The sequence below is a fragment of the Apis mellifera genome, linkage group LG9 (genome assembly GCF_003254395.2).
Source record: "Apis mellifera strain DH4 linkage group LG9, Amel_HAv3.1, whole genome shotgun sequence".
In the NCBI taxonomy this organism is placed as follows: domain Eukaryota; kingdom Metazoa; phylum Arthropoda; class Insecta; order Hymenoptera; family Apidae; genus Apis; species Apis mellifera.
Genome location: NC_037646.1, coordinates 11,047,527 through 11,072,990, shown reverse-complemented (window position 1 = coordinate 11,072,990; position 25,464 = coordinate 11,047,527). Strand labels below are relative to the sequence as shown.

Genomic DNA, 25,464 nt, shown 5'->3' with positions numbered 1-25,464 from the left:
AAAATATTTGACTATCATGAATTTTGTATAAATTTATTATTCGTTTTCGATGATTTATTATTTTATATAAGTTTGTATAATTGAAACAAAAAATAATACAAATATTAGAATTACAAAATATAATAATGCAAAATATATAATAATTTTTGTTTTTACAAATAATTATTAATTTATAATAAAATAAAAGGAAATTAATTATTAAAAAAGAAATTAATTTATTTAATATTAAAAATATTATAATATATATTTTTATGAAATATATCAGAATAATATCGTTATATTATTGAATTATTAAGAATTTTTCTTGTAAGCTCATAGTTATTATAAATGTTCAATCTGATCGAAAAAGATAAATATTTTGCATCATAATTGATCAATATATTATATGGCAAGTATTTTTAAAAGTTTAAAAACCAAGAATAGTTTTTCTATCATATAAAAATATTTCCAAAAATATTTATATTTTAAAGTTTTGTTGTTCATTTGTTTTATAATCATATCAAAAAGAATATGAATTATGCTATTATTATATTAATTATTAAATATTATTGATATGAATAATATATAATATAAAATATAATATATAATATAAAATAATAATAACTATTCATTGTTTTACATTTGATACTATAATGAAACAAATTTGGCAACAATGTCAAGTCGATATAAACATAACCTAGTCAATCATAATTCAATCTTTCACGATTTATAGAATATTTGTTTATTGTAATTTATTGTCTTCAAAATACAAGGGATGGTGTTTACAAGAATACAATTAGGTGAATAATTATTATATAATATAATAAAATATGTAATAATATCATAATAGGATAATTAAATTTATTAAATATTTATATTTAATTGATATTTTTTATTTTTATGTATAATATAACACTTAATTAAATTAAATTAAAATTTTTGACCAATGAATATTTTTTTTTTTAATTTTTTATAAAAATATAATATTTAATATTATCTTAATAATTATAATCTTAAATATATAATCATAATCTTAAATAATCTAATACTAAACATACATATATACATACACTATATAAAAATAAATAATACATTAAATAAAATTTCATAGTTTTTGCATTAAAATTAATTTGCATTAAAATTAATAATATTATTCATTATAATATTATTATATTTCTAGTTTTAAGAAAATGATAAAATCAAATAATTTTATATATATATTTTTAAGATGGAACAAAATTTACTATATTTTTTAAATATAAATATATATTACCTAAAAAAATTATAATAGCATTTTTTAACTATACATTTAAATTAATAAATTATTAGTAAATTAGTATTTGTAATTTTAAAAACAACTTTATTTATATGTTCATTTCTATTTAATATTTACTTAACCTCTTTTGTTTGTAATATTACAAATTTTTTTTACAATTTTAATTTTTTGCCTATTTTTAAAATTTGTAAGAAAATTTATAAGAAATTTAAACTTGTTTTATTTTTATATTTATTTAAAATCAATATAAATGTTTCAAATGTAAATATTATATTAAATTTTTCCACTATTTATATACAATGTTATTTTAAATATTATTATTGATATTATATTATTTATTTACTATATTATTTATTTATTTAAATTATTATTTATATTTAAATCAATATTCTAGAAAAACATTTATCATAATTGCTCTACATACATTACATCAAATAAGTAAAACACACATCTTACATTAAAATTCACATACTTAAAGAAACGGCGTTGCCAAATTAAACACTATGGTTCATATTTAAAGTAAATATTTTATATATTTTATACTTTCGATGCAAAATATCTAAATTGATTTAATAAAATTTATTAAAGTCTGTATATATAAAATAATATATTTATATAATTCTTTAAAATAATAATATATATCAATATTTCAGATTAATTTCGCATAAATGAAAATTCGTCTGATTAGAATTATGACAGTGGAAAAGTGTTAGTTGCTGCATGTTACCTGCCCTGTATGTATGTATATACTTCAGTCCTTTATTATACACTATTCTCGGAAAGTTTTGTTTTCTTTCATAAATTCTTGACCGTAACAGAAAAGAAAACATTGTCATGCCGTTGCAAGTTCACGATGTTCAGGTAATTTTTTAGAATAACTTGCAATAATTGTTACAAATAGGAAATTTCATGCACATTAAAGTCATGACAAATTCAAATGTTCGTTTTTGTGCATTTTTTTTTTATATTGTAATTATTATGTTGATTCAATAATATCTTTCTTAAATCTTTTAATCTTTATATTTTTAATTTTCTTAACTTAGAATATTGCAACTTACAAATCTTTTTATTCAAATTATATTTTTATTTATATTTTTTATTTATATTTTTTATATATAGCAAAATGTTGTGGAGCCTATGCAAGTTGATGCTCCTGCAGAAGATAATGATAATGCAGAAGAAGAACCATATATTGTGGAAAACCCAACATTGGTATATCTAATTTTCTATTGAATCTTTTATTTTTGATAGTTGTTAATAATTTTTGTGTAATTCTGATTTTACAATGTAAGTATATGTCAAAATATTTTATTTTGATTTTTTTCAGGATTTAGAAGTTTATGCTAATAGTTATACTGGTCTTGCTAAACTATATAGACTTATATATATAGCTGATCACTGTCCAATGTTAAGGATAGAAGCATTAAAAATGGCTATATCTTATGTGATGACAACATATAATGTTTCCTTGTATGTCATACTACATAAAAAATTAGTTCAAGCTGTAGGTACACCTGGATTACCAGATGTTGCAGCACAATCAACATCTCAAGACATGTTAACCTTAGATCAAGCTTGGGTTGAATTTCGTTCCAAAAAGGCTGCTTTGAAACTAGAAAAATTTGATACTGATCTTAAAAATTATAGAAGTAATTCAATTAAAGAAAGTATTAGAAGAGGTCATGATGATTTAGGAGATCATTATTTAGATTGTGGGGATCTTGTTCATGCCTTAAAGTGTTATTCCAGAGCAAGGGATTACTGTACTAGTGGGAAGCATATTGTTAATATGTGCTTAAATGTTATTAAAGTTTCTGTTTATTTACAAAATTGGGCTCATGTATTAAGTTATGTAACAAAGGCAGAAAGTACACCAGACTTTTCTGATGTTCATGGCAAAGACAACAATCAGTCTATAGTTACAAAATTAAAAGTTGCAGCTGGTCTAGCAGAACTAGCTACTAGAAAATATAAAATGGCTGCAAGACATTTTTTGCAGGCATCATTGGATCATTGTGATTGTCCTGAATTATTATCCCCTGGAAATGTTGCCTTATATGGAGGACTTTGTGCTTTAGCTACATTTGACAGACATGAATTACAAAAACAAGTTATCTTCAGCAGTTCCTTTAAGTTATTTCTAGAATTAGAACCACAGTTAAGAGATATAATTTTTAAATTTTACGAATCGAAATATGCATCTTGCTTAAAATTGTTGGACGAGATAAAGGATAACATACTTCTAGATATGTATATAGCACCACATGTTAATGTATTATATACACAAATTCGGAATAGAGCATTGATACAATATTTTAGTCCATACTTAAGTGCAGATATGAGACGTATGGCAACTGCTTTTAATAGGACTGTATCAGAATTGGAAGATGAGCTTATGCAATTAATTCTTGATGGCCAAATACAAGCTCGTATAGATTCACATAATAAAGTAAAGTTATCATTATCATCATTTAATATATTTATAAAAAAATAATTTTTAATTTAATTTATTGTATATGTTTAGATATTGTATGCCAAGGATGTCGATCAACGTAGCACAACTTTCGAGAAATCTATGAGTGTAGGAAAAGAATATCAAAGACGCACACGCATGTTAATCTTAAGGGCTGCAATGTTAAAACAACAGATTCAAGTTAAAGTAATTATATTTATTGTTTTTAGAATTTGATAAAATGAAAAATAAACAATATTAATATTATAAAAATTTGTTTTTATTTTTAATATTTTTATAGAGTCCACAGCGTGACAGTACTCAAGGGGGAGAGATGTCGGTTACCTGGAAACAATAGTTCAGTGGTAAGAAATTGAACTATGATTTATACTAATGTTTTAATTGATAATTATATTTATATAGATGACCTGATGTGGTTATTAAGATATGAAATAGTACTTTGATACCATATTGGGCAATGAATGTTTATGATGCTGATATTGAATTCAAATCTTCGATAAAAGTTACAAAATATGTATATAATGCATTATACTATAAGTAAAAGCTAGTATTTTCAAAAATGTGTTTATTATGAACAAACCTTTGATAAAATATAATGTATACTAAAAACTTTATTATCAATAAATACACGAATACCTTTTTTCAGGCATGAATATTTTCTTTTCCATGTTGTTCATTTTTATCTAATAATCATAAATATCAAAAAATTAATAGTAATAATAATAAACATATTTATATATTAATTAAATATATTTTACATATTAATTATTATATAAAAAAAAAAATTAAAACATTGTACGAAAAATATTCAAAAAAATTTTCAAAGAAATTTTATGTTTTTAATTTTATAGCTTTATAAATAAATATACTTATTATTTACTTATTATTTTTTACATTATATAGAAAAGCTAAAATTAATCATACAAATTATATATATTATTATTTATGTTATATAGAGTTCGTAATTGATAAGTTGATAGAAATCCATTAATTTTCTTCTTGAACCTGAAAAAGTATTTCTATTATATTAATCAACTTTTAGAAAGAAAAAAAAAAAAGATAAAATTAATTGTAATATATATATATATATATGCAATTTTTTGTTTTTATTAACTTAATTATAGTGTTAATATAATGAATGATAACATTTCTCAAATATGCATCCTATTATACAAAATTTCAATTTTTGATCTAATAAATTATTTTTATACATAATGAAATATAATTTTCAAATTCAAATTTTTTAGATTTATATATTTTCAAAAATAAATCATTAAATAAATATGAAAATTAAATTATACTTTTATTATAATTTTCTATTTAATTCAAATTATTTTATACTTATAATTATATTTTATTTTATTTATATTATATTTATATTATTATATTTATTTTAATTATATTTTATACTTATAAAATTCAATTCTATAAATATATTGTGCAATAATTTTTGTGCAGTAGATTATAACAAATGAAATTATTACAAATTAATAAATGCATTAATTCGCCTAAATTTATATACCTTTAATATAATTAAAACACTGTATGTGGCAAGAATTCCCAAACCAAATGCTAAAAGATGTGGAAAATATTTAATTCCAGGTATATCAGGCCGTTTTGCCATTAGAATTTGTAAGAAAGATAAGTTTTTATCAGAATATGGCGGATAACGGCCTCTGCAATGAATTATAATAAAAATTATTTTACATATTTACTCTTATATTAAATTATATAAAATATAATTTTACAAAATAATATTTACGATGCTAATGTTTCTTCTAGTTTATTGAAATATTTAATAAGACAACCTTTTTTGTGTACAAAGGTATCATAAGTATATTTTCCATGATAACATCCCATACCAGAATTGCCAACACCACCAAATGGTATACTGTCAACTAAAAAATATATATATTTATTTGTAAAATTTAGAATTATATCTAAAATGGACTATATTAAAACAAAAGATAAAAAAGATATTTCATAAATTTAACATATGTAGTATATAATGTTCATGTAAATGTAATATAGTGTGGATATAGGAGATTATGTATTTCACTAGAAATTTAATTATTATATATTTATATATTTATATTATTATATATTATATATATATTATATATTTAATTATTATATATATATATATATAATTATTTAAATTATAAAATTTTTCAGAAAAACAATATTTTGCACAATAATTTTTGTGATTTACTAATTAAATTTCTATTTAATTATATATATGTTTTTGTTTAACTTTGCATAAATAAAATACAATTTATGATATGCAAAATGATGTATATTTTGAGTTGTATCTATAAAGAGTAAATGTAATTTTGCTAAAAAAAAAACTATAGGTGTATTATTTTTAATCTTATTTTATGTTTTGCTGTAACACAATTAAAAATTCAAAATATAGTATATTAAATGCACTTATATATCAATATATACAAAAATATATTAAACTTAAACATATAAACAAGAATTTTGTTACTATATATATATATATATATATATATATAGTATATATATATATATATATATATATGTATATATATGTATAGTAACAAAATTTTTGTTTAATATATATATAATAGATTCTGATGATATAATTAAATTATTTTATCTAGTTTTAATACTAAAATGACATGTTAAAATTAATTATATAATTATTAAATTAAATATATAATTATTATTAAAAATTAAATATATAATTATAATTTATAGTCATAAAAAATAAAATTTTTAAATTGTCAACTAATTTTTAATTTTAATTTATTTTATTTACCAATAGTTTTCATCCATTTTTTTTATCTTGTATCCTCTGCATATTTCTTTCTATATTTAACATACTGAATGATACTTGATTTTGCATCTTTATATATGTACATTATAATATATATATATATATATATATAATATAATTATTTATTTCAATCGAAAAATCTATAATTTCCCATTTTATTGATTTTATGATCATGTCAAATCATCAGAATCTAATACTATATACATATATTATTAGTAAATTTTATCAATGTTAATAAGACAAAAAATCCAATACCTGTTGCATGCATCATTACATCATTAACACAAGCATTACCACTACTTGTATTGTTGAGAAATATTGATATAGTATTTTCATCAGTGCTAAATATGTATAATGCTAATGGCTTCTCCCTGCATGAATATTAACCAATTATTATTCAAAATAATATGGTAACTTAACATGAACAGGAGAATTAGCCTATTTGAATTAGTGATATTACAGAAATAATCATAAAGAATTATAAAGAATTATAAAGAATTATAAATAGCAATTAATTGTTATAAGTAATAATCTTAAGTAATATTTTTATTTAAAAAAATTTTTACTTTTAGAAGTAAATAAGAATAATTAAAAAAAATTAAAAATATTACATAACAATTATAAAGACTTTAAATAAAAACTATTAGAATATTGACATAATATGATAATTTAAATATTTTCTTATGCAAGCAAATTCATGAATCTTATTTATAATCTAAATTTATATAAATAAAAAGAGAGAGAGAAATTTGTATTTTTATAAAGTTTTTTATCAAGTTGTATGTAATTATTTATGCATTGTAAATATTCTAGATTATTACTATAATTTTCACCCATCACCAATACATAAAAAATTTATTTATACAATTCTTAATTTTCAATTAATGTATAATATAATAATAGTATATATAATTTAAAAATACAATAAAAAACCATTATCTTAAATTAGTTGCAAAAAAGTTAATAAAAAATATTAAATTCAAATATGTTAAATATGTTAATAAATTATGAAATAATATAAATTTATAAAAAATATTTTCCAAAAATTAGTTAAATTAAATAATTATTTAAAAGATTTAAATAGGTAATATTATTTATTTGATAGTACCATATTTATAAAATAAAAAAATTTTTCTAATAGCCTCATACAACTCACCACAATATTGCATTATTGTATCATTTACTCCTACGCTTCCACTACGAGTTTGATTTATTATTAAATCCTGAACTCCCCTGTCCTTGGAAAATATATATATTACGAGTGGGGATTCACTAAACGTGAAAATAAATTGCTATATATTCTTGTTTGTTATTTTTTTAAATAAATATAAAATTTTATCAATGTATTATCATAAATTGTTAACATACATACAACTTTTATAAATAATTTTATAACTAATTGAAGTTTATGATTATAAAAATTTGTTTGCATTTTCATTAAAATATTTATGAAAAAATAAATACATTAAAGATTTACCGATTATTTATAAATTTAATTGCTTCATAAGCATTATTCACATTTATGATTGGTAATATTGGACCAAATATTTCATCTTGCATCACAGGATCTGTAGATTTGATATCAACAAGAATAGTTGGAGAAATATATTTTTCATTAGGATCACAGTCACCACCTATCACTATTCTACCATTATTTAAATATTTGATGAGACGCCTATAAAAATATAAGATTTCATAATATAATATGCAAAAAATAATTATAAAATATTTATAAAAAAAAATTTATCTTACTGATAATGATGTTCATTAATTATACGTGATAAATCTGGACTTTCCTTTGGATTATTACCATACCAATCTTTTAGAATTTCTCTTGCTTTTGTTACAAATTTATTTTGAATTTCTTCAGTACAAAGTATATAATCAGGTGCAATACATGTTTGTCCAGCATTAACACATTTGCCCCAAAGTACTCTTTTCACAGTTATGTCTATATCTACTGTATTATCTATATATACAGGGCTAGAAATTGTTTCAGGATTGTAAATATTTATATTACAAAATAAGAAAATAGAAAATAGAAAATAAAATTATATATTTTATATAATATATTTATATATAAAATAATATTTTATTTTATATATATAAAATTATTATATTTTTTACCTTTTACCACCAAGTTCTAATGTTATTGGCGTTAAAAATTTATTTGCTGCTTGATGAATGATTTTTCCGACACTAGATGAACCCGTATAAAAGATATAATCGAATCTTTGCTTAAGTAATTCTGTTGTTTCAGAAATACCTCCTAATATTACATGAACACATTCCTAAAATATATAATATTATTTTAAAATATGAATGAAAAGATAAGAACAATATTTTTTTATAATTATTTTAAAATAAATTTTTGTAAAATTTATTTGGAACATATACTTGATCTAAATATTTTGGAATAATATTTGCAATAAGTCTCGCTGTAGCAGAGGATACTTCTGATGGTTTAACAAGAATACAATTTCCAGCAGCTAATGCACCTGCTAAAGGAGCCACAATTAATTGGAAAGGATAATTCCATGGTCCTATAATAAGAACCACACCATATGGGTCTTTCTTAATTTCAACTCTGTCCATTATGTTAACCATATCTTTTGGAGGCTTAAAGATATAAACAATTAAATATTTATTCATCTATTTAAATTAATAAATATATATGTGTATATATATAATATATATATATAATATATATTGTATATTTTATATAATATTTTTTATAATAGTATATTTTATATAATAGTATATAAAAACTAGTAAAAAATTATAAAATATTAAAAATACTTTTTCATCAGCTGACCATTCCTTAAGACACATGAGCAAATGTTTGATTTCTCCTTCAACAATATTTATTTCCATAATAACAGATTCAAATTTGGACTGAAAAAAAAAATATATAAATCTGTAGATATATAAAAATAAAGTAAATTTATATAATTATTATATATATAAACCTTGCGTAAATCAGAAGCAAGAGCAGATATAATTTCTTGTTTACATTCTTGTATCATAAGTAGTGTTTGTTTTAACTGTGTTTGTCTCCATTTTAATGATCTTGTCTTACCATTAATAAATACATTTCGTGTACGTTCAACAAGCTGTAAAGAAATTTTTTATATTTAAATGCATAATAAAAAATATTAATTTTTTTGTATTATTTAAAAAATTTTAACATTAAGATTTTTATTTTTATTAACAATATGAAATAAAATAATCAATATACTTACACTTGCATAATCCATTATCATTTTTTCATTAGACTGTGCTAAAATAAAAAAATATAATTATTATTATAATATTAAAGTTATATTAAAGTTATATATTATATATATAACAATTATTATATATGTATATCATTGTTTTAAAGCATCAAAAACATTTTATTATTATTTATTAATTTTTTTTTTCGTGTTGCTATAATATTCCAATAAAAAGTTGTTATATGTCAACGTTATTTCATTTTTATGTAAATTTATGTAAATAATTATGTATATTTATGTAAATAATTATTTTAATTTTATATAGACTTCTATACACATTAATTTCACTAATTTGCACTATGATTGATTAAGATTAAAATTCATATTATATTCATATCGAATTTAGGTTTGGAAATTTCGATTAAATTAAATTCAATTGAATAATTAATATTTCTATCTATCAATATAATATTAATTATTATATTCATTATTTAAAATGTAATAAAATGTCAATTTATTATAAAATTTTAAAAATAGAGAAGAAAAATTACATATGAAACGATTAAAAAAACAATTTTAAAAGATAAGATTAATTACATATGAAAAGTTCTATTAGAGCTTAGAATATGATTTCATTGACTATGGTTTCTCTCGAACAATACGATAGTATTGTATTAAATGATATTCGTTCAATAAAACAAATTAATTACGTGATAGATGTCATTAATTACTTAAATTATTAGTCTATATCATAATACAATTTATATTCATTTCTAAAAAAACTGTTTTGAATTGAATTTAATTTTTTTATTTTGATTTTAATTTAAGAGATTCTATTTTTTTTTTTTTTTTATGAAAAAAATTTATATCTAAAAGAATTATAAATTGAATTCATTTAAATTCTTATATAATTTTATTTATTTTCTTTATTATAATATACATAACCGATAATATACATAAGTTTTTTATTTAAATTTTAACAAATATTTCTAAAAAATTGATATTTTCAAATTGTATTTATTGAAATTTTACATATTATTAGAAAATATAAGAATCATCTCAAAATGAAATTTAATTAATAAATATTGTGATTACAAGAAATATAAGTAATATTTATTTACGATACGAAATGATTAACTCAGGATTTCATATTATATTATAAAGAATTAAAAATTTATTTATTATAATACTCAACGATATCTACATGGTTAATAACATAAAAATTTGAAATAATAAAAGTAATTGACATCTTAACAAAAGATGTCAAAAGTGACTATCTTAAAATAAAAAATACAAAAAGATGTTTGAAATTTTAAATTTAAATTACATTATTACAAAAAGACATCTTTAAAAGTAAGAAATAGTCATCATAATTAGATTATATTTAGACAATATTTTCTGAAAGATAATAAAATAAGAAATATATCTTTGAAAGATATATTTATTGTTATAAAATATAATTCTATGGAGTTTAATATTTTTGTAATGTACTGTACATGTAATATATTGAAACTGAATCGATAAAGAAGATATTTCTTTAGTTTCTTTTAGTTTCTTTGAAAGATGTCAGCACTATAACTATTTGAAAAAAAATTATAATAAAAAGATACTTTTTATGTATAAATCATTCCTAGGACTTTTTATGTATAAAATTGTTATAAGATGTTAATGAAAGAATATTTTGATTGGTTAATTATATGTTAATTATGATATATTAATTATTAAAATAAAATATAAATAATTAGATAAAATCAGACAAATAAAATCAATATTATATTTTTTCACTGTTATTTATGAATTAATGACGAAATAATATTTATATAACTATATAAATATTTAATATGTATTTATACATAATTTAAAAGTAAAAAAAAAATGGAAATCAATCAATCATTTTAAAAATAATTAATTGACAAAGTTTTTTCAAAAGTGCAATTAAATATGTTAGAAACATATTGCGTGTGCAAATGGTGCGTATATTTTTTCGTAAAATTCCTACCATCAATCTTATTGTAAATCTTTGTTGATGGTTCTACATTAATTTTTATATAGTTCATATCGTTGTTTTGTCTTTTCTCGAAGATTTGTGTCGTTTTCTATCTTAGCAGAAAGAATAATAATTCTAAAAATTGTAAAGAGATATATAAAAAATTTTAATACTAACCTTTTAAAATCCTCAGTATTTAATTATTTTATTATTATTATTATTATCATTATCAGTGATATTTGAATTAAAAAAAAAAAAAATTACGAAAATGATTTTTTTGTTTGTTGTGATCTAAAAAAAACATTTTCACTACATTTTATAATTTTCACTAATATAATGTAGATTTATAAATATATAATTATTTTTTTAAATATATATTTTGTGCTAATCAAAATAAAATTGAATAAATAATTTTATTTTTTAGAAAAAAAAAAAAGATAAATAAATATAAAAAAAAAATTAAAATAAAGATTCGATATCATTCATATTTTAGGAACAGATCATATCTATGATTCACATGATTCATTATTTTTTAGAAATATTTTTAAAAAATTTATATTATATATTTATATTATATATTTATTTGAACATTATTTATATCTTTTTATATAATATAAAATAATTAAAAAAATAACTTTTATTATTAATAAATAATCAATTTTAATTAATCCATGTTTGCAATAACGTTTCCATGTAAAGATTCAAGGATGATCTTTCAAAATTTACCTTTTACTTGTAATCGAATGATATACTTTATTACATAAACACACGTACACGTACAAACACACACTTTATTTAAAAAAGTTACTTTTACTTATATTCGTTAAATTTATTTATATTCGTCGTTTTTTGTCACAAATGATTATTAATTGATTATTGATTGTTTATGATAATTTATTCCGAATACTTAGAAATATTAACTTAACGCAATTCTACGGCATACTCATTTCAAACTTCTCTTCAACTGGTTTTTATATACACTGTAACGTTCCGCCTCCATGGTACGTTTGTTTGCGCCTGCGAACTCGGATGACAACGAGATAAGTAATTCTATTTATATCATTAAATTATATAATTTATTAAAATAAATATTTAATAAATTTTTAAACTTTAATTTTAAATGAAAAATTTAAGATTTTTTTTTTTTTTTATAAAATATTGATCAATTAGACAAAAATTAGAAATAAGATTTTTTATATTTTTGAAAAAAGTTTGAAATTTTTGATAGAAATATATAAAAATAATTGTATAAAATATAAAATCCGCAACAAATTTTTGAAATTTATTTAACAGAGAGAAAAGAATTTAGAATCTTTTAGAATCTTTATAAAAATAGAATTTTTATTAGCAGAAATGGAACTTGTAAAACTATTAAAATTTTATTCCAATAATAAAATTTTAAAATTTGATGAAAATTTTTTAATTACTATTTTTTTTATATTTTAATTATTTCTCGTATTTTACTTTACGTTATTTTAAGTAAATTTGCAGTAAATCTACGTTTAAAAAATACCGATATGTGATTTGATCTCAAAACTGATTATGTGATTTTAAACGTTCAGATGTTTATATTTATAAGTTAAGTTATTAAGTTATTAAGTTTATATTTATCATTTATATATATTTTAAACGATTAAAATTTTTTAAACTATATTTCAAGAGCAAGGAAAAATATTTTGAGGCAACAGAAAAAAAATATATAATTTATGCATCTTGATAAGATTTCTATTAAATAATTTTTTTATTAAATTTTTTTTATTTATCATAAATCTTAGGGAAATATCTAAATCTCAATAGTTTCAAATTGTATATCTTAATTGCTTAAAAATAAATATTTTTCTGTTTTCTTATTCTTTTTCTATCTGAAATTTAAAAGATTACATAAATCTACATTTTTATTAAAGTTTTATATTAAGATATATTTCAAATGATAGTTAAATGACATTAAAAATATGCAAATTAATTAAAAATTTTATATAATTATATTAATAATTTTTAATTAATTAATTAATTTAATAATTAATTAATAATAAATATATTAATAAAATTTTTTTAAGTTTCCAACGTCTTAAAATTCTTAAAATTTCAATTTCAGAATATGTATAATACGTTGTAAAAATTATCAACATAAATAATTATATATTAAAAGTCATGCATTGTAAAATCTTTTATCAAAATTCTTTATGATAATTATATTGCATATTGAACGTGCATTTATATATGTGATATTGAAAAAAATTATATATGTGAATGAAAAAAATAAAAAATAAAAAAAATGAAACACAAACAGAAAATTTTATTTTACAAAAATCTTTTTTTTTTTTAGTAGTAATTTTGTTTGAAAAAAAAAAAAAATAAAAAATTTTTTCACTTCACACTACAACTTTCTTTTTGATCATTTAATTTTTAATTTTATATTGTTACAGATGGAAATACAAGGATAAAAAATATATATGTTATAAATAAAATAAATGGATGATAAATAAAACATAAGTTAAATAAATACGTTTAAAAATTACTTTAATAAATTTAATTTAATTTTCACTATTTGTCTGTTTTTCGATGCAAATCAATAAATTATGCTAAGAAAGAAATCGAATACATTTCTTGTTACATACGTAAATTATTAGAGATTAGATAACGAGTACATTTTGACATGTATTCGATTAAAAAATTATTGTTATCGACATATTTGTTGTCATCTAATTTTCTCCGATATATTTTCGATTTATTATTGTTAGAAAATAGAAAGATAGAAAAAGATGGAAAAGAAATAAAAAGAAAGAAACGGAATGATTTCGACGATAAAAACGGGATAAAAATCACTTACCCATTGTGGGATCATCTAATTCCGATTCTATATCGATTTGACATTCTTTTGACTTCATGTTTTGCTCTTTCGGAGAGATTTGCCCTTCCTCTAAATCTCCCACTTCGATTTTCACTTCCGTCTGAAATCAAAAAAAAAAAAAAAAAAAAGAAGGAAAAAATCGAAAAAAATAATATTGGCCAATCATATTTTATTTTTAAATATGTAAATACTCTTTTTTCTCGTGTAATTATCATTGAAATGAAACTTAAACACCTTGAATGCGCTGCATTTATTTACAACGATAATTATATAAATTTTTCAAATTATGCAAAAGCTTTTACGAAAAAAAAAAATATTACGCCAAATCACGAATTCATTTTTATTTGCCTCGTTTTATTTTGTATTTAAAAAATGAATATTTATCCGAAGGATAAATTTTATATATTTTTACGTTTTCATTAAGAAAGAAAATTTTTTTTTTTCTTACAACTAATTTTCACACGATTATGCATGTATATGTCCACTATCTTTCCATTTTTTCTTTCGTCCAAACAAACTATAAAATTATTTTTTCAATCTAAATATAACCGATGACGAAATTATTATATAAATAAAACGATAAAGAACGAAATTCAAAATATGTATTGCAGACGTAATTGAACGTGTACTTACATAATTATTGTGTTTCAGTATTAAATTTAACGTGAAAGCATTAGAAGGTGTTCAACCATAGGATATCGGAGATCTAATAGGACGATGTTGCCTTTCACATAGCTATAGTAAGACTGAATGCAACAGTATCCTTTTCTGATGTTACACCGGTATATAAAATGCTAATCATGCAAATATAAGGCAACGTATATATATTCTATTTGCAAATTAGTACGTTTGAAAATAATATTAAACACATATTAAACGTAAAATTTATTTCATATTTTTATATATATATAAGTCTTTAATTTATATAGAACATTTATTTATTTTTAATCAAAATTTTTTCTTTATCAATTTTGATTCATTGTTTAGATTCATTGTTTAGATAAATTTCTTTAGATAGATATCAATATTTCTTTAGATAAATATAATCAGATATCAATAACTTTTAATTGAGAAGTTAAGATTAAGGATATTTGTTTATATTTAAGGATATTTGTCCTCATTGATTTTTTTTTTTATATATTTTTTTTAGAAGAAATGAAAAAGAAAAAAAAACTTCTTTTTGAAAGATTTGAGAAAAATACATATAATATAATAGTACATGTGATATATTGAATAATGTATTGAAGATACATTGAAAAAAAAAAATATAAATTGAAATATGAATATAAATTGAAATATGAACATAAATTGAATAACTTCTTTTTTTTTTTTTTTTGAAAGAGTATAGAAATGCAGAATGCAGAATTCTATTCACTTGGTGGTTAAACCAGTTTTGCCTTCTGGCTGATGAAAAGAATGTTAAAAAGTAAACAAGAAAATTTGCATATTATAGAAATAGAAATAGAAGTAAACAGTAAAGAAATGACAAATAATATGAATAATAAAATTATTTTATCCAGGTAATGAATTTGTTAATATATCTAGATTTGAAATTATTACTATATATCACATCATATAAATTATACTTATAATTTCTAACGTTATTATTTGGTTTATAGTTAAGAAAAAAAATCTAATCATGAATAATAAATTATTTTCAAATAAAATGAAATCGTGGATTCATCGTGGATTATTATTATTACTATATATCAAATCATATAAATTATACTTATAATTACTAATGTTATTATTTGGTTTATAGTTAAAAAAAAATCTAATCGTGAATAATAAATTATTTTCAAATAAAATGAAATCGTAGATTCATCGTGGATTATTATTATTACTATATATCAAATCATATAAATTATACTTATAATTACTAACGTTATTATTTGGTTTATAGTTAAAAAAAAAATCTAATCGTGAATAATAAATTATTTTCAAATAAAATGAAATCTTGATTTCATTCAATTATAGTAAATAATAGGCAGATGTTGTAAAAGTTCAATGTAACATTTTATTTCTAACTAAGTTTAAAACTTGTATCGAAAGGAGGAAATTTCAATAACGTTTGTATATTCATATTGAATAAACTTTCAACTTTACCGAATAATACCAAATAAATATAGATGGAATAAGATTATTTATTCGTTTATCAAAATTTTATGATATTTTACGATATTTATTATACAATCTTAATTTGTTTCTTAAATTTTATTATATTAATTATTTTTCTTAAGAATATATATATATAATAGTACAACATTTTTGTTTGTACTTGTTGAAAATAAATTTTTCAGCATTTTTTAAATAAAATAAAAAAAAAAATTATTATTTCATGAATCATATCAAAATATTATAATTTAACTCTTCGAATCTACGAATAAAATATGTACTTATCATTTTTTGTTTAATGATATTTGTACTCACCATTTTTTATTTTTTTTTTAATCTTGTATTCTACCTCAAATATTTAATAATATTAAATAATGATATTTGCGTTATTCCTAAAAATTCTTTTTTTTAACAGATAAGCACTGTAAACAATACGAAATGACTGTTGAATTCAAACTGAATTGATAAAAGTCATTTATCGGACGATAATTCCTACAATAATATATGCATCAAGTAAAAAAAATTAAGGTCGTTTTTATTTGAATATAAAATACCGGCAGCCATATTTGATTGAATAATGTTCTTATATGGTTAAATAATGAGCTATATATATTTTCTTTTTCAGCTATATAATATTACATAATATTATCAATAATTGTTTTCTTTATAAAATCAAGAATTAAGAGATAATTTTTTAATAATAATTTTAAAATATCATACACTTTCAAAAACAAGAACTTTTCTAATTACATGATGGTAATAGATGAAAAGTAAACTTATTATTCACAAGATATTATAATAATATCTTAAAATCGATGACATATCAAATAAAATGCATGATTGAGGCAATTGAGAGAATATTAAGATATCCTGTCTTTATATTGCATTTAATCATATTGATTCAGTTTTTGATTTTTCAATAATATTAAAAGTAAGTAAATATATATTTTCGCATTTTATGCTTAATATTGATTTTTAATTATGAGAATCATTATAAAAGATAATTCGCAGCCTCATTCGAGGTCATGTAAATTCATAATATTTCATACAGTTTAATCCTGTCAATATTTATATATTATGAATTATTTTTCATGAGAATTATCATTATTTGTAAATTTTATAAATACATTGTATAAACATATAATACATTTAAAGATTTATTTACTTAAGATATTAAATCTTAAATAGTTTAACACAATTTATATTATAATAGTTTCTAATATGCAATTATTATCAAACGGAACGAAAGTTTTCTTTAAATGGTTTTGTTACACTTTCTCACTTTTCTCACATTGTTTCTGAAATAGGTTCTCCATTTAACTTTCTTCAAACTTTCTCTATGGATTCAGATGTATCCGGCTTTCTGCTCGTGCAAACGCTTGTATGATGTAAGCGTAATCGAGAAAATGCACAATCTCAAACGAATAATTATATAACGTATACGTATTAAAGCATATTTTCTTTAAGAAAATACAAATTAATGAATATAAATTTTTTTCGTTTTTACAACGTTATTTCATTGTTAAAATATATATAATGTCTAAATATTTTTAAATCTAGCGATTTATTTTTCTGCTTCTGTGAGTTTTCCATTTTTTCTATTTTTTCTCTCTCTTTTTCTTTTGTTTTTTTTTTTATTAAATATATAATTTTACATGAATCATATTTCCATGAAATATGTATCGCAAAGTTCACCACGTCAGAAGAATAAAAGTTTAATCAACAGATTGAATCGTATATTTTACACGATGGAAGTTCGTAATAGAAGTTGGTTGAAGGTTCCATGAAAAAATGCTCGAATGATAGTGTAAAATGCTGTTGTTCCAATGTAATGTATAATTTTCTTATGTGCTCAGGAACTCAGAATCATCCATTTATCAGTGTCGACAATGTCTGCATCTGCATAAATACAATTTTTAATGACATTGATCAAGGTCACGCCTTACTTTTTATCTAATTAATCGACGAGAAAGGAAAATTCGAATTTTGAAACAAGCAGAATTATTTTCTTTCCACTAATAATTTAAAGTTATGCAATAATTTAAATTAATAATTAAACGTAGATCTAATCGATCACTTTTTGAAATCAATGTTTTCTATTTCGTTCAAATTGAGATGTAATGCATAATACAAATTTAAGAAATGATAATGTTATTTATATGAAATTAAGATAAGATTAAATCGTAATTCTGATGATAAACTGATAAATGATGTATGACTTATTCTACTAATTGAGATAACATCAAACTTTATTCTATATCTATTTAGTAAGAAATAAATTTCAAGAAATATGATATGACGTTTTTTTTTTTATAATTATGACTTCAAATCAAAAATTAAAAAATAAAATTTCTTTATCCCTATTATTATAATTTTGAATGATAAAAAAGATAATTTTCCAATCTGAAAAAAAATTAACTAAATAGGAATACGTTTTCATGAAAATTGAGAAAAATTCAATTCATTTGTAATTTTTAAATAAATTATGATTTTATTCCTCTCTCTAATTTCACGTGAAATTTAGTGCAATTTAAGTACTAAATTTAAAATTCAAAGCATCGAGTTCAAAAAGTGATTAATTTGGCATGGCTCTTATTGTACACTCTCAGGAAATTTACTGCTTAGCAATAGGTACGAGTTTTGCGACCTCGGGGCCCCGAGCACGATCCAAAATAAAAATACACGATCCTATAGTCACTACAATATAATGTAGTATAATCATGCTCACACAATGAATGGCATTGAGTGAATTGAATGAATGAATTTCTTTGATGATTAATTTAAAAAAGAAAACAAAAAAAAAAAGAATAAAATTAATAATTCATGTTTTTTTTTTTTTTTTTTTAATAAAAATTGCATTACATTTATTACAGTATCTTATTACAATACCTATACATATGTACATTAAGTCAGTAAGTAAACCTTATTATCATATGGTATCGTAATTTTTAATATATTTTCTAGGTAAACAGAAATTTTTCTTTTATTTCCTGTGGCAATCGTTGGCCATTATTTAATCTCGGTATACCATTTACCGAGTCTTTGGAGAGCTCGTTTCCATTCAGCGACTATCGGTCGATATCGTTCTCTGTTTTCATTGTTTGGCATAAATATTGTCTCTACTTTTCGTAACTTGAATATATTTTCCTTGCTCTTCCAAACGCCTAAAAAGCGGATCGAAAAAATTTTTATAAAAATTATTCCTTTTTTTTAGCTTAGTAAGCTAATATTTTATATTTCCCTCGATAATTATGACAAAGTGAAAATTTTGTAAAGGTTAACGTTTCGATTGTTATTATAATTATCGTATGAATTATAAATGAAACGTTGTGCGATATTATCTTCAATCGGTACGGTTGGGTCATGAACGATATTATAGCGAACAGTTTAAATAAAATTAGAAATAAGCAAACGATACATAACAATAATATTGTCAAGCTTTATCTGTCGTCTTAGAAAATTTACATACCGCATTGTAAACCAGTGAGAAATATTATTCCTAAAATAGATATTTCCGTGCTTGATGCTCGTTCCACTTCTAAACCTGTTAGGTCGGCTAGCAGTTGTAATATAAAATCATTTTTGGATACTCCACCATCAACTCTACAATAAATTACAATATTTATGTATTTAATATTGATCAATTGTAATTAAATATTTACTATTTAATCAGATTCAAAGATAATGTAACAAATACTTTTAAATATATACAATGTAATGATATATATAATATTTACAATGATTTTTTATATTTTCTTGCTAATTTAATAAGAAAACATTCTTAAGAGATAATTATTGATCTTCATTGATAATTATACAAACAAATTATAATAAATATTTTCTCAAATATGAAATAGAGAGAAATATTGAAATTGAAATGATATTTTGTATATAATCAAGAAATTCTTTAAAGTTTTTCTTTAACGTATTCATTACTGACCGTATTCTCTTATAAGTGAAGGAAGTTTCTGAACATAATGTCTCATAAAGTAGTAACATTCCAAAAACTATACTTTCTAACAACGCTCGAACCAAATGATTCTTTCTTGTGGTAGGTTTTAGGCCTATGAAACCTGCCGCTGCCCTGTAATCATTTATCGGCGCCTGTGAACAAAGAATTCCTCCTCTTATCGAATTGTTTTTATCGAATGAACGATTATAAATTATAAAAAATTATAATAATAAAATACCGAACGTACGTGTAATCCACTGAATGCAGGAACGAAATACACTCCATCAGAATCGTTCACCGAGTTCGCGATATTTGCTGTTTCTGCTACTTGGTCGATTAGACCTGAAACAAACTGCATCTTTGAAATTCTAGCGTTTCGTTGACCAGTTTACTTCAAATTATACTATTTGATTAAAAGATTTTCCTTTCTTGTTGAATAAGCGATATTAATCTTTTTTTTTTTTAAGAAAGAATCGAGAAAATATTAAAATTAATTATAAAAAAAAAAATATGCAAATTTATGGAAATTTTGATCGTAGTAGAGCAAAAAAATTTTCATCATAAGAAATTACTTATTTCTTTGGCCCACTCAATGATACCTCCAGTTTCGTTCCATGCACCTTCTGCCATGTATACTAATTCATCTCCTGTTTGCCACGCGATCAGAGGATAAAGTCCTGTTAAAAAAAAGAAATTAAAAATCAGAAGTGGATTTCTTTTTTTTTTTTTTTTGCATAAATAGTATTCATCTTTCGAATTCATTTCTTTCTTAACTCTCTGTGACTGTTCTCCTTCGAGATATTATATAAAAAAAAAAATTACCTGCGACAGAAGCGTGCGGGATATCACCCGTGTTCACGTTCAAAAACGTGCCAGTTCCCATGGTGATTTTCAAATCTCCCGGTTGCATACACATCGAGCCGAACAACGATGCCGATTGATCTGTCGTCTACTTCAAATAACACGATTAATTTCAAAAATTAACTTGAAACTTGTAGATAAATAATTTTAATCGCCCGAAAAAATTTTCCTTTCGATTTAATTTAAATTTTTGAATAATATTATACAACTTACTGAACATAATATCGGAATTTCGACCCCGAATAAATCTTTTGGGGTACTGCCGAAATTTCCACTTGTCTCCACCACTTGGGGAAAGATATCGTGCGGCAATTTAAGCAAATTTATCATTGAGCTTGACCAACATTTGATAAATGGATCAAAAATTCCAGTCGCGGATGCACTCGAAATGTCTGTCACGTGTTTTCCTATAAAAAAAGTGTACAGTTTGTTAATATTATGTTCATCAAGATTTCCTGAAAGATCGATTCTAATAATCAAAACAAACGCGAAAGAGGTCGATGTACAAAAATGTCGATTAAGGCTTATTTATTAAGTTGTAAGTTAATTAAAGTTTGGATTGGACGAAGCGAGATACAGGATAGAGTGTTCTTGTCTTTGTTTCCACTGTCATTGCACTCTATTTACATCTCTCTTCATTTAATAGAAATTTTAATTTTACAACTTAACAAATAAGTCTCGATATTCTTGAATATCACCTTTTATGTCTTCAGATTTTTATATCCATTCGAAAATATCCATAATTATATAATAATAACCGGTTTTATTATTTTTAAAATTCCTTTGGAAATAAATAAATTAAATAAAGTAAATTATTATTTTTATTTTGTAATAAAATTGGAAAGTTGAATGAAAAATTGGGTGTAAAAGAAATATATATATATATATTATTAAGATATAATAAGAAAATGAATACCAGTGAATTTATATAAAAGCCAAGAATCAATTCCACCAAAAAGGACATTTCCATCGTTCATCGCCTCTTGCAAACCAGGCACGTGTTGCAGTACCCACACTAACCTTAGCGACATCTAGTAGTAGTGTCGCAAAACAAATGATAGAAAAAAAAAAAATAAATAAACATAACGATTAAATTAAAATTTTTTAATCTTTTAAAATTAACTTAAATACTTAACATAAATATAACTAAAAATCGATAGGAAATGAAAATAAAGTAATAAATAAAATATTTAAAAGATTAATATTTTGAAGACATTTCATTTTCTATCTTTTGATTTGAAACCAACTGGTTTGATTGAATTAAATGGATTATTAGACATGATGAGAAAAAGAGAAAGAGAAAGAGAACCTGTGTGTTCATGAATTTAAAAACGCTCATTCCAAGGAATCGTTTGTTCCTGGAGAAAGTGTATAAGATCTTCGATCCTATTTTCAATATTCTCATTATTATCGACGAATTCCATTCTTTGACCAAATCGTCAGCACGTAGATCTTTCCACGTGATAAAACTGAAACATTTGATTAAAAATCATCGTATCATTCGCACAGAACGATAGAAAAAAAAAAAATTAATACACTCACTTATGATAATGCCTTCCATCTTTCGAATTCCACGTGGTGAAACTGCCTCGTTGTGTCGAAATTCCGATACCAACTATCGATTCCAAGCTCACTTTTGATTCTAATGATGGTAATAAAAATGCAAATATTTCTCATTCTCTCGAAACGAGAATTTTTCTACGTTTTTATTGAAATTATCATTCAAACTCACCTGTTAGAGTATTCTTCATTACACTTACTATAGTTGTCCACAACGCATCTGGATCTATTTCCACATAATTCGGCTTTGGATACAAAAGCTGGATCTAACAAAAAGAAAAAAAAAAAGGGATAAATAATTTTCCTCGAACGAATTAACAAAAAACCAAGAAAAATATATACAAAATTATATATATTATAGTAATAATTTTTTTTACAAAATTATTTAAATCTTTTCATATTTTGATGCTTTATAAAAAAACTGTCGTAAAAATTATTCAAATATTTTTAAATCCTCGTTAAATACAAGAAATAAAATACGAATAATGAATAATGAATAAGAAATCGGTAATAAATCTGTAAATATATTTCTTTCTAATGATAATGAAGCTATTCCTGGTTCCTTTTATTTTTTTTTTATTACAGTTTCTCTTCTTCCGCCTTTTTTCTTTTTTTTCTTTTTACACTCCTCTTTATGCAGATTTATTTTTTTCGAGCAACTGCATAGAAGGGCAACGAGCTTAACAAACAACGCGACGAATATCGGTCAATTCGCTCAATTGTCGTTGATATGGATTAAATCATCTCGATGTATGCGTAACAAAAGGACGGATGTGCACCGAGAGTGTAACACCGTTGGAAACCGGTTTGTACGTGTTGGAAAGATAATTCTGCGGCGAATAAGGGAGAAAGAACGTGAACGTTTGTCGATTAAAAAATATGATGCAGAAGTTTTTTTTCCCCGTCAATCAGAGCGCAAAATAATAGCAAAAATAAAAGAAAAACATTCTCATGATAAATTATTATATTTCTGTTTTTTTTTTCTTTTATAATTACAAGATAAAATTTTATAAGATTATTCCAATTATCGTTCGAGCATCATTATTTTTTTTTACTAATTTACAGAATTATATAATAGTATCTACGTAAGAAGAAATATTTTAATTCGTTTAATGATTAATTTGTGACAATGAACGTATTATTGTTATTATTTTTATTTCCTCAATTATCGTATCATAATCGAAAGATTAAGAAAATAATACCGGAAAAAAAAATTAACGATTAATTAAAATAATAATTTATCGGTTTTATAATGTTCCTTGAATTTATAATTTTTTTAATAAATTTATAATTTAATAATTTTTATATAAATTTTATAAAAATTACAATAATTTATATAAATTTATTGTAAATATTAATGTAATATCAGTATAAAAATTTGATGTTGTTGTTTTTTTCACAAGCATGTATATGTTGTTATCTCGAGTCTTAAGGTCAATATATAAATATTCAACATACGGCTATAACGCATTCTCTTATATTCCAATATCTTCGATTTTATATCTAGGAAAAACTAAAATAAAACTATAATTCTACAAGTTTATTGAAAATTATTCATACGTTCCAACGTAAAAAACTTATAAATCATTGATCGAAGTATATTTTTCAATTCATTATGTTTCAATTTATTATGTTTTTGTATCTAGTTGTTACATCATCATTTTTATATTTACGTGAAATAATTATTTTTTCCCACGCACGATGATTTTAATCCTTTGCTATGAAAACATACAATAATTATTTCGAATGGATAAACATATGCTTAAAATAATTCTTATTTTAAAAATAAAAGAAAAACAAATAAACGTATAAATGTTTTAAAACATTTATTATTGTTCGACATATCAATATATTCTACTCTATTTATTTCAAAGTTGTTTCATTTAATATTTTGTATAATATATACATGATATTTACATGAAAGTTTTTATAAATCAAAAAAAAAAACCATTACTGTTAAAATATTAATAATTATAATATAATGCTATTTAATAATAATTTTGCAAAAATATTCAATTGCATTTATTTTAACAAATATATTTTTACAAGACGTATTTTATAATTGATGGAAAAATATAAAATTATAAAATTTTTTCCCATTTCTTCTAAAAAACATTTCTAAAAACCCACAATAACAGTAAATCTAACCTTTTCCGTTGAAGAAGCAATTGTGTTTCCTTCTTCATCTAGTATATGAAATCGTACGTTGGTGGTACCGACGTCGAGCGCCCCGATGTATCTCATATTTCTTTGACAACAATTCAAATTTACCTCTCATTCGAATCGTCAAAGATTATTTCAATGCACGTGGCCCAGAAACGAGTGTAGGTCGCAATACAGAGCGTGTTCGCACGAAGATACGCGACATACTGGCGCTTATCGCATGTGGATT

At 21.5% G+C, this 25,464-nt stretch overlaps 3 protein-coding genes across 15 annotated transcripts; 1 reads left to right on the top strand and 2 right to left on the bottom strand.

Moving 5' to 3' along the window:
• The first annotated feature begins 644 nt into the window (after positions 1–644).
• On the top strand, positions 645–4,381 carry LOC409357 (COP9 signalosome complex subunit 1). Its single transcript, XM_016913990.2, is given in 7 exon segments — positions 645–779; positions 1,909–2,116; positions 2,375–2,467; positions 2,583–3,704; positions 3,780–3,914; positions 4,009–4,049; positions 4,051–4,381. Coding segments are annotated over 6 exon segments (1,452 nt in total). The 5' UTR covers positions 645–779; positions 1,909–2,089; the 3' UTR covers positions 4,085–4,381.
• On the bottom strand, positions 3,910–17,032 carry LOC411822 (aldehyde dehydrogenase family 3 member B1). 13 transcript variants are annotated; one of them, XM_026442860.1, is made up of 13 exons: positions 17,015–17,032; positions 14,564–14,684; positions 9,774–9,811; positions 9,501–9,644; positions 9,331–9,426; positions 8,929–9,150; positions 8,659–8,822; positions 8,284–8,514; positions 8,009–8,206; positions 7,688–7,803; positions 5,491–5,626; positions 5,251–5,404; positions 3,910–4,052 (listed from the first exon to the last, which is right to left on the bottom strand). In XM_026442860.1, the coding sequence occupies exons 1-13, from the start codon at positions 17,015–17,017 to the stop codon at positions 4,029–4,031; spliced, it is 1,647 nt and encodes a 548-aa protein (XP_026298645.1). In that variant the 5' UTR covers positions 17,018–17,032; the 3' UTR covers positions 3,910–4,028. The 13 variants fall into 13 exon arrangements, 12 of the variants coding, with proteins under 12 accessions (XP_026298645.1, XP_026298646.1, XP_026298648.1 ...); XM_026442861.1 differs by lacking the exon at positions 7,688–7,803 and adding an exon at positions 6,787–6,902; XM_026442863.1 differs by lacking the exon at positions 3,910–4,052 and adding an exon at positions 4,675–4,733.
• A 2,487-nt stretch (positions 17,033–19,519) lies between these two features.
• On the bottom strand, positions 19,520–25,463 carry LOC408989 (putative glycerol kinase 5). The gene is made up of 12 exons (XM_392521.7): positions 25,221–25,463; positions 23,245–23,338; positions 23,055–23,154; positions 22,822–22,981; positions 22,429–22,543; positions 21,726–21,919; positions 21,474–21,600; positions 21,224–21,328; positions 20,899–20,993; positions 20,640–20,803; positions 20,169–20,302; positions 19,520–19,863 (listed from the first exon to the last, which is right to left on the bottom strand). The coding sequence occupies exons 1-12, from the start codon at positions 25,314–25,316 to the stop codon at positions 19,709–19,711; spliced, it is 1,539 nt and encodes a 512-aa protein (XP_392521.3). The 5' UTR covers positions 25,317–25,463; the 3' UTR covers positions 19,520–19,708.
• Position 25,464: the final 1 nt, after the last annotated feature.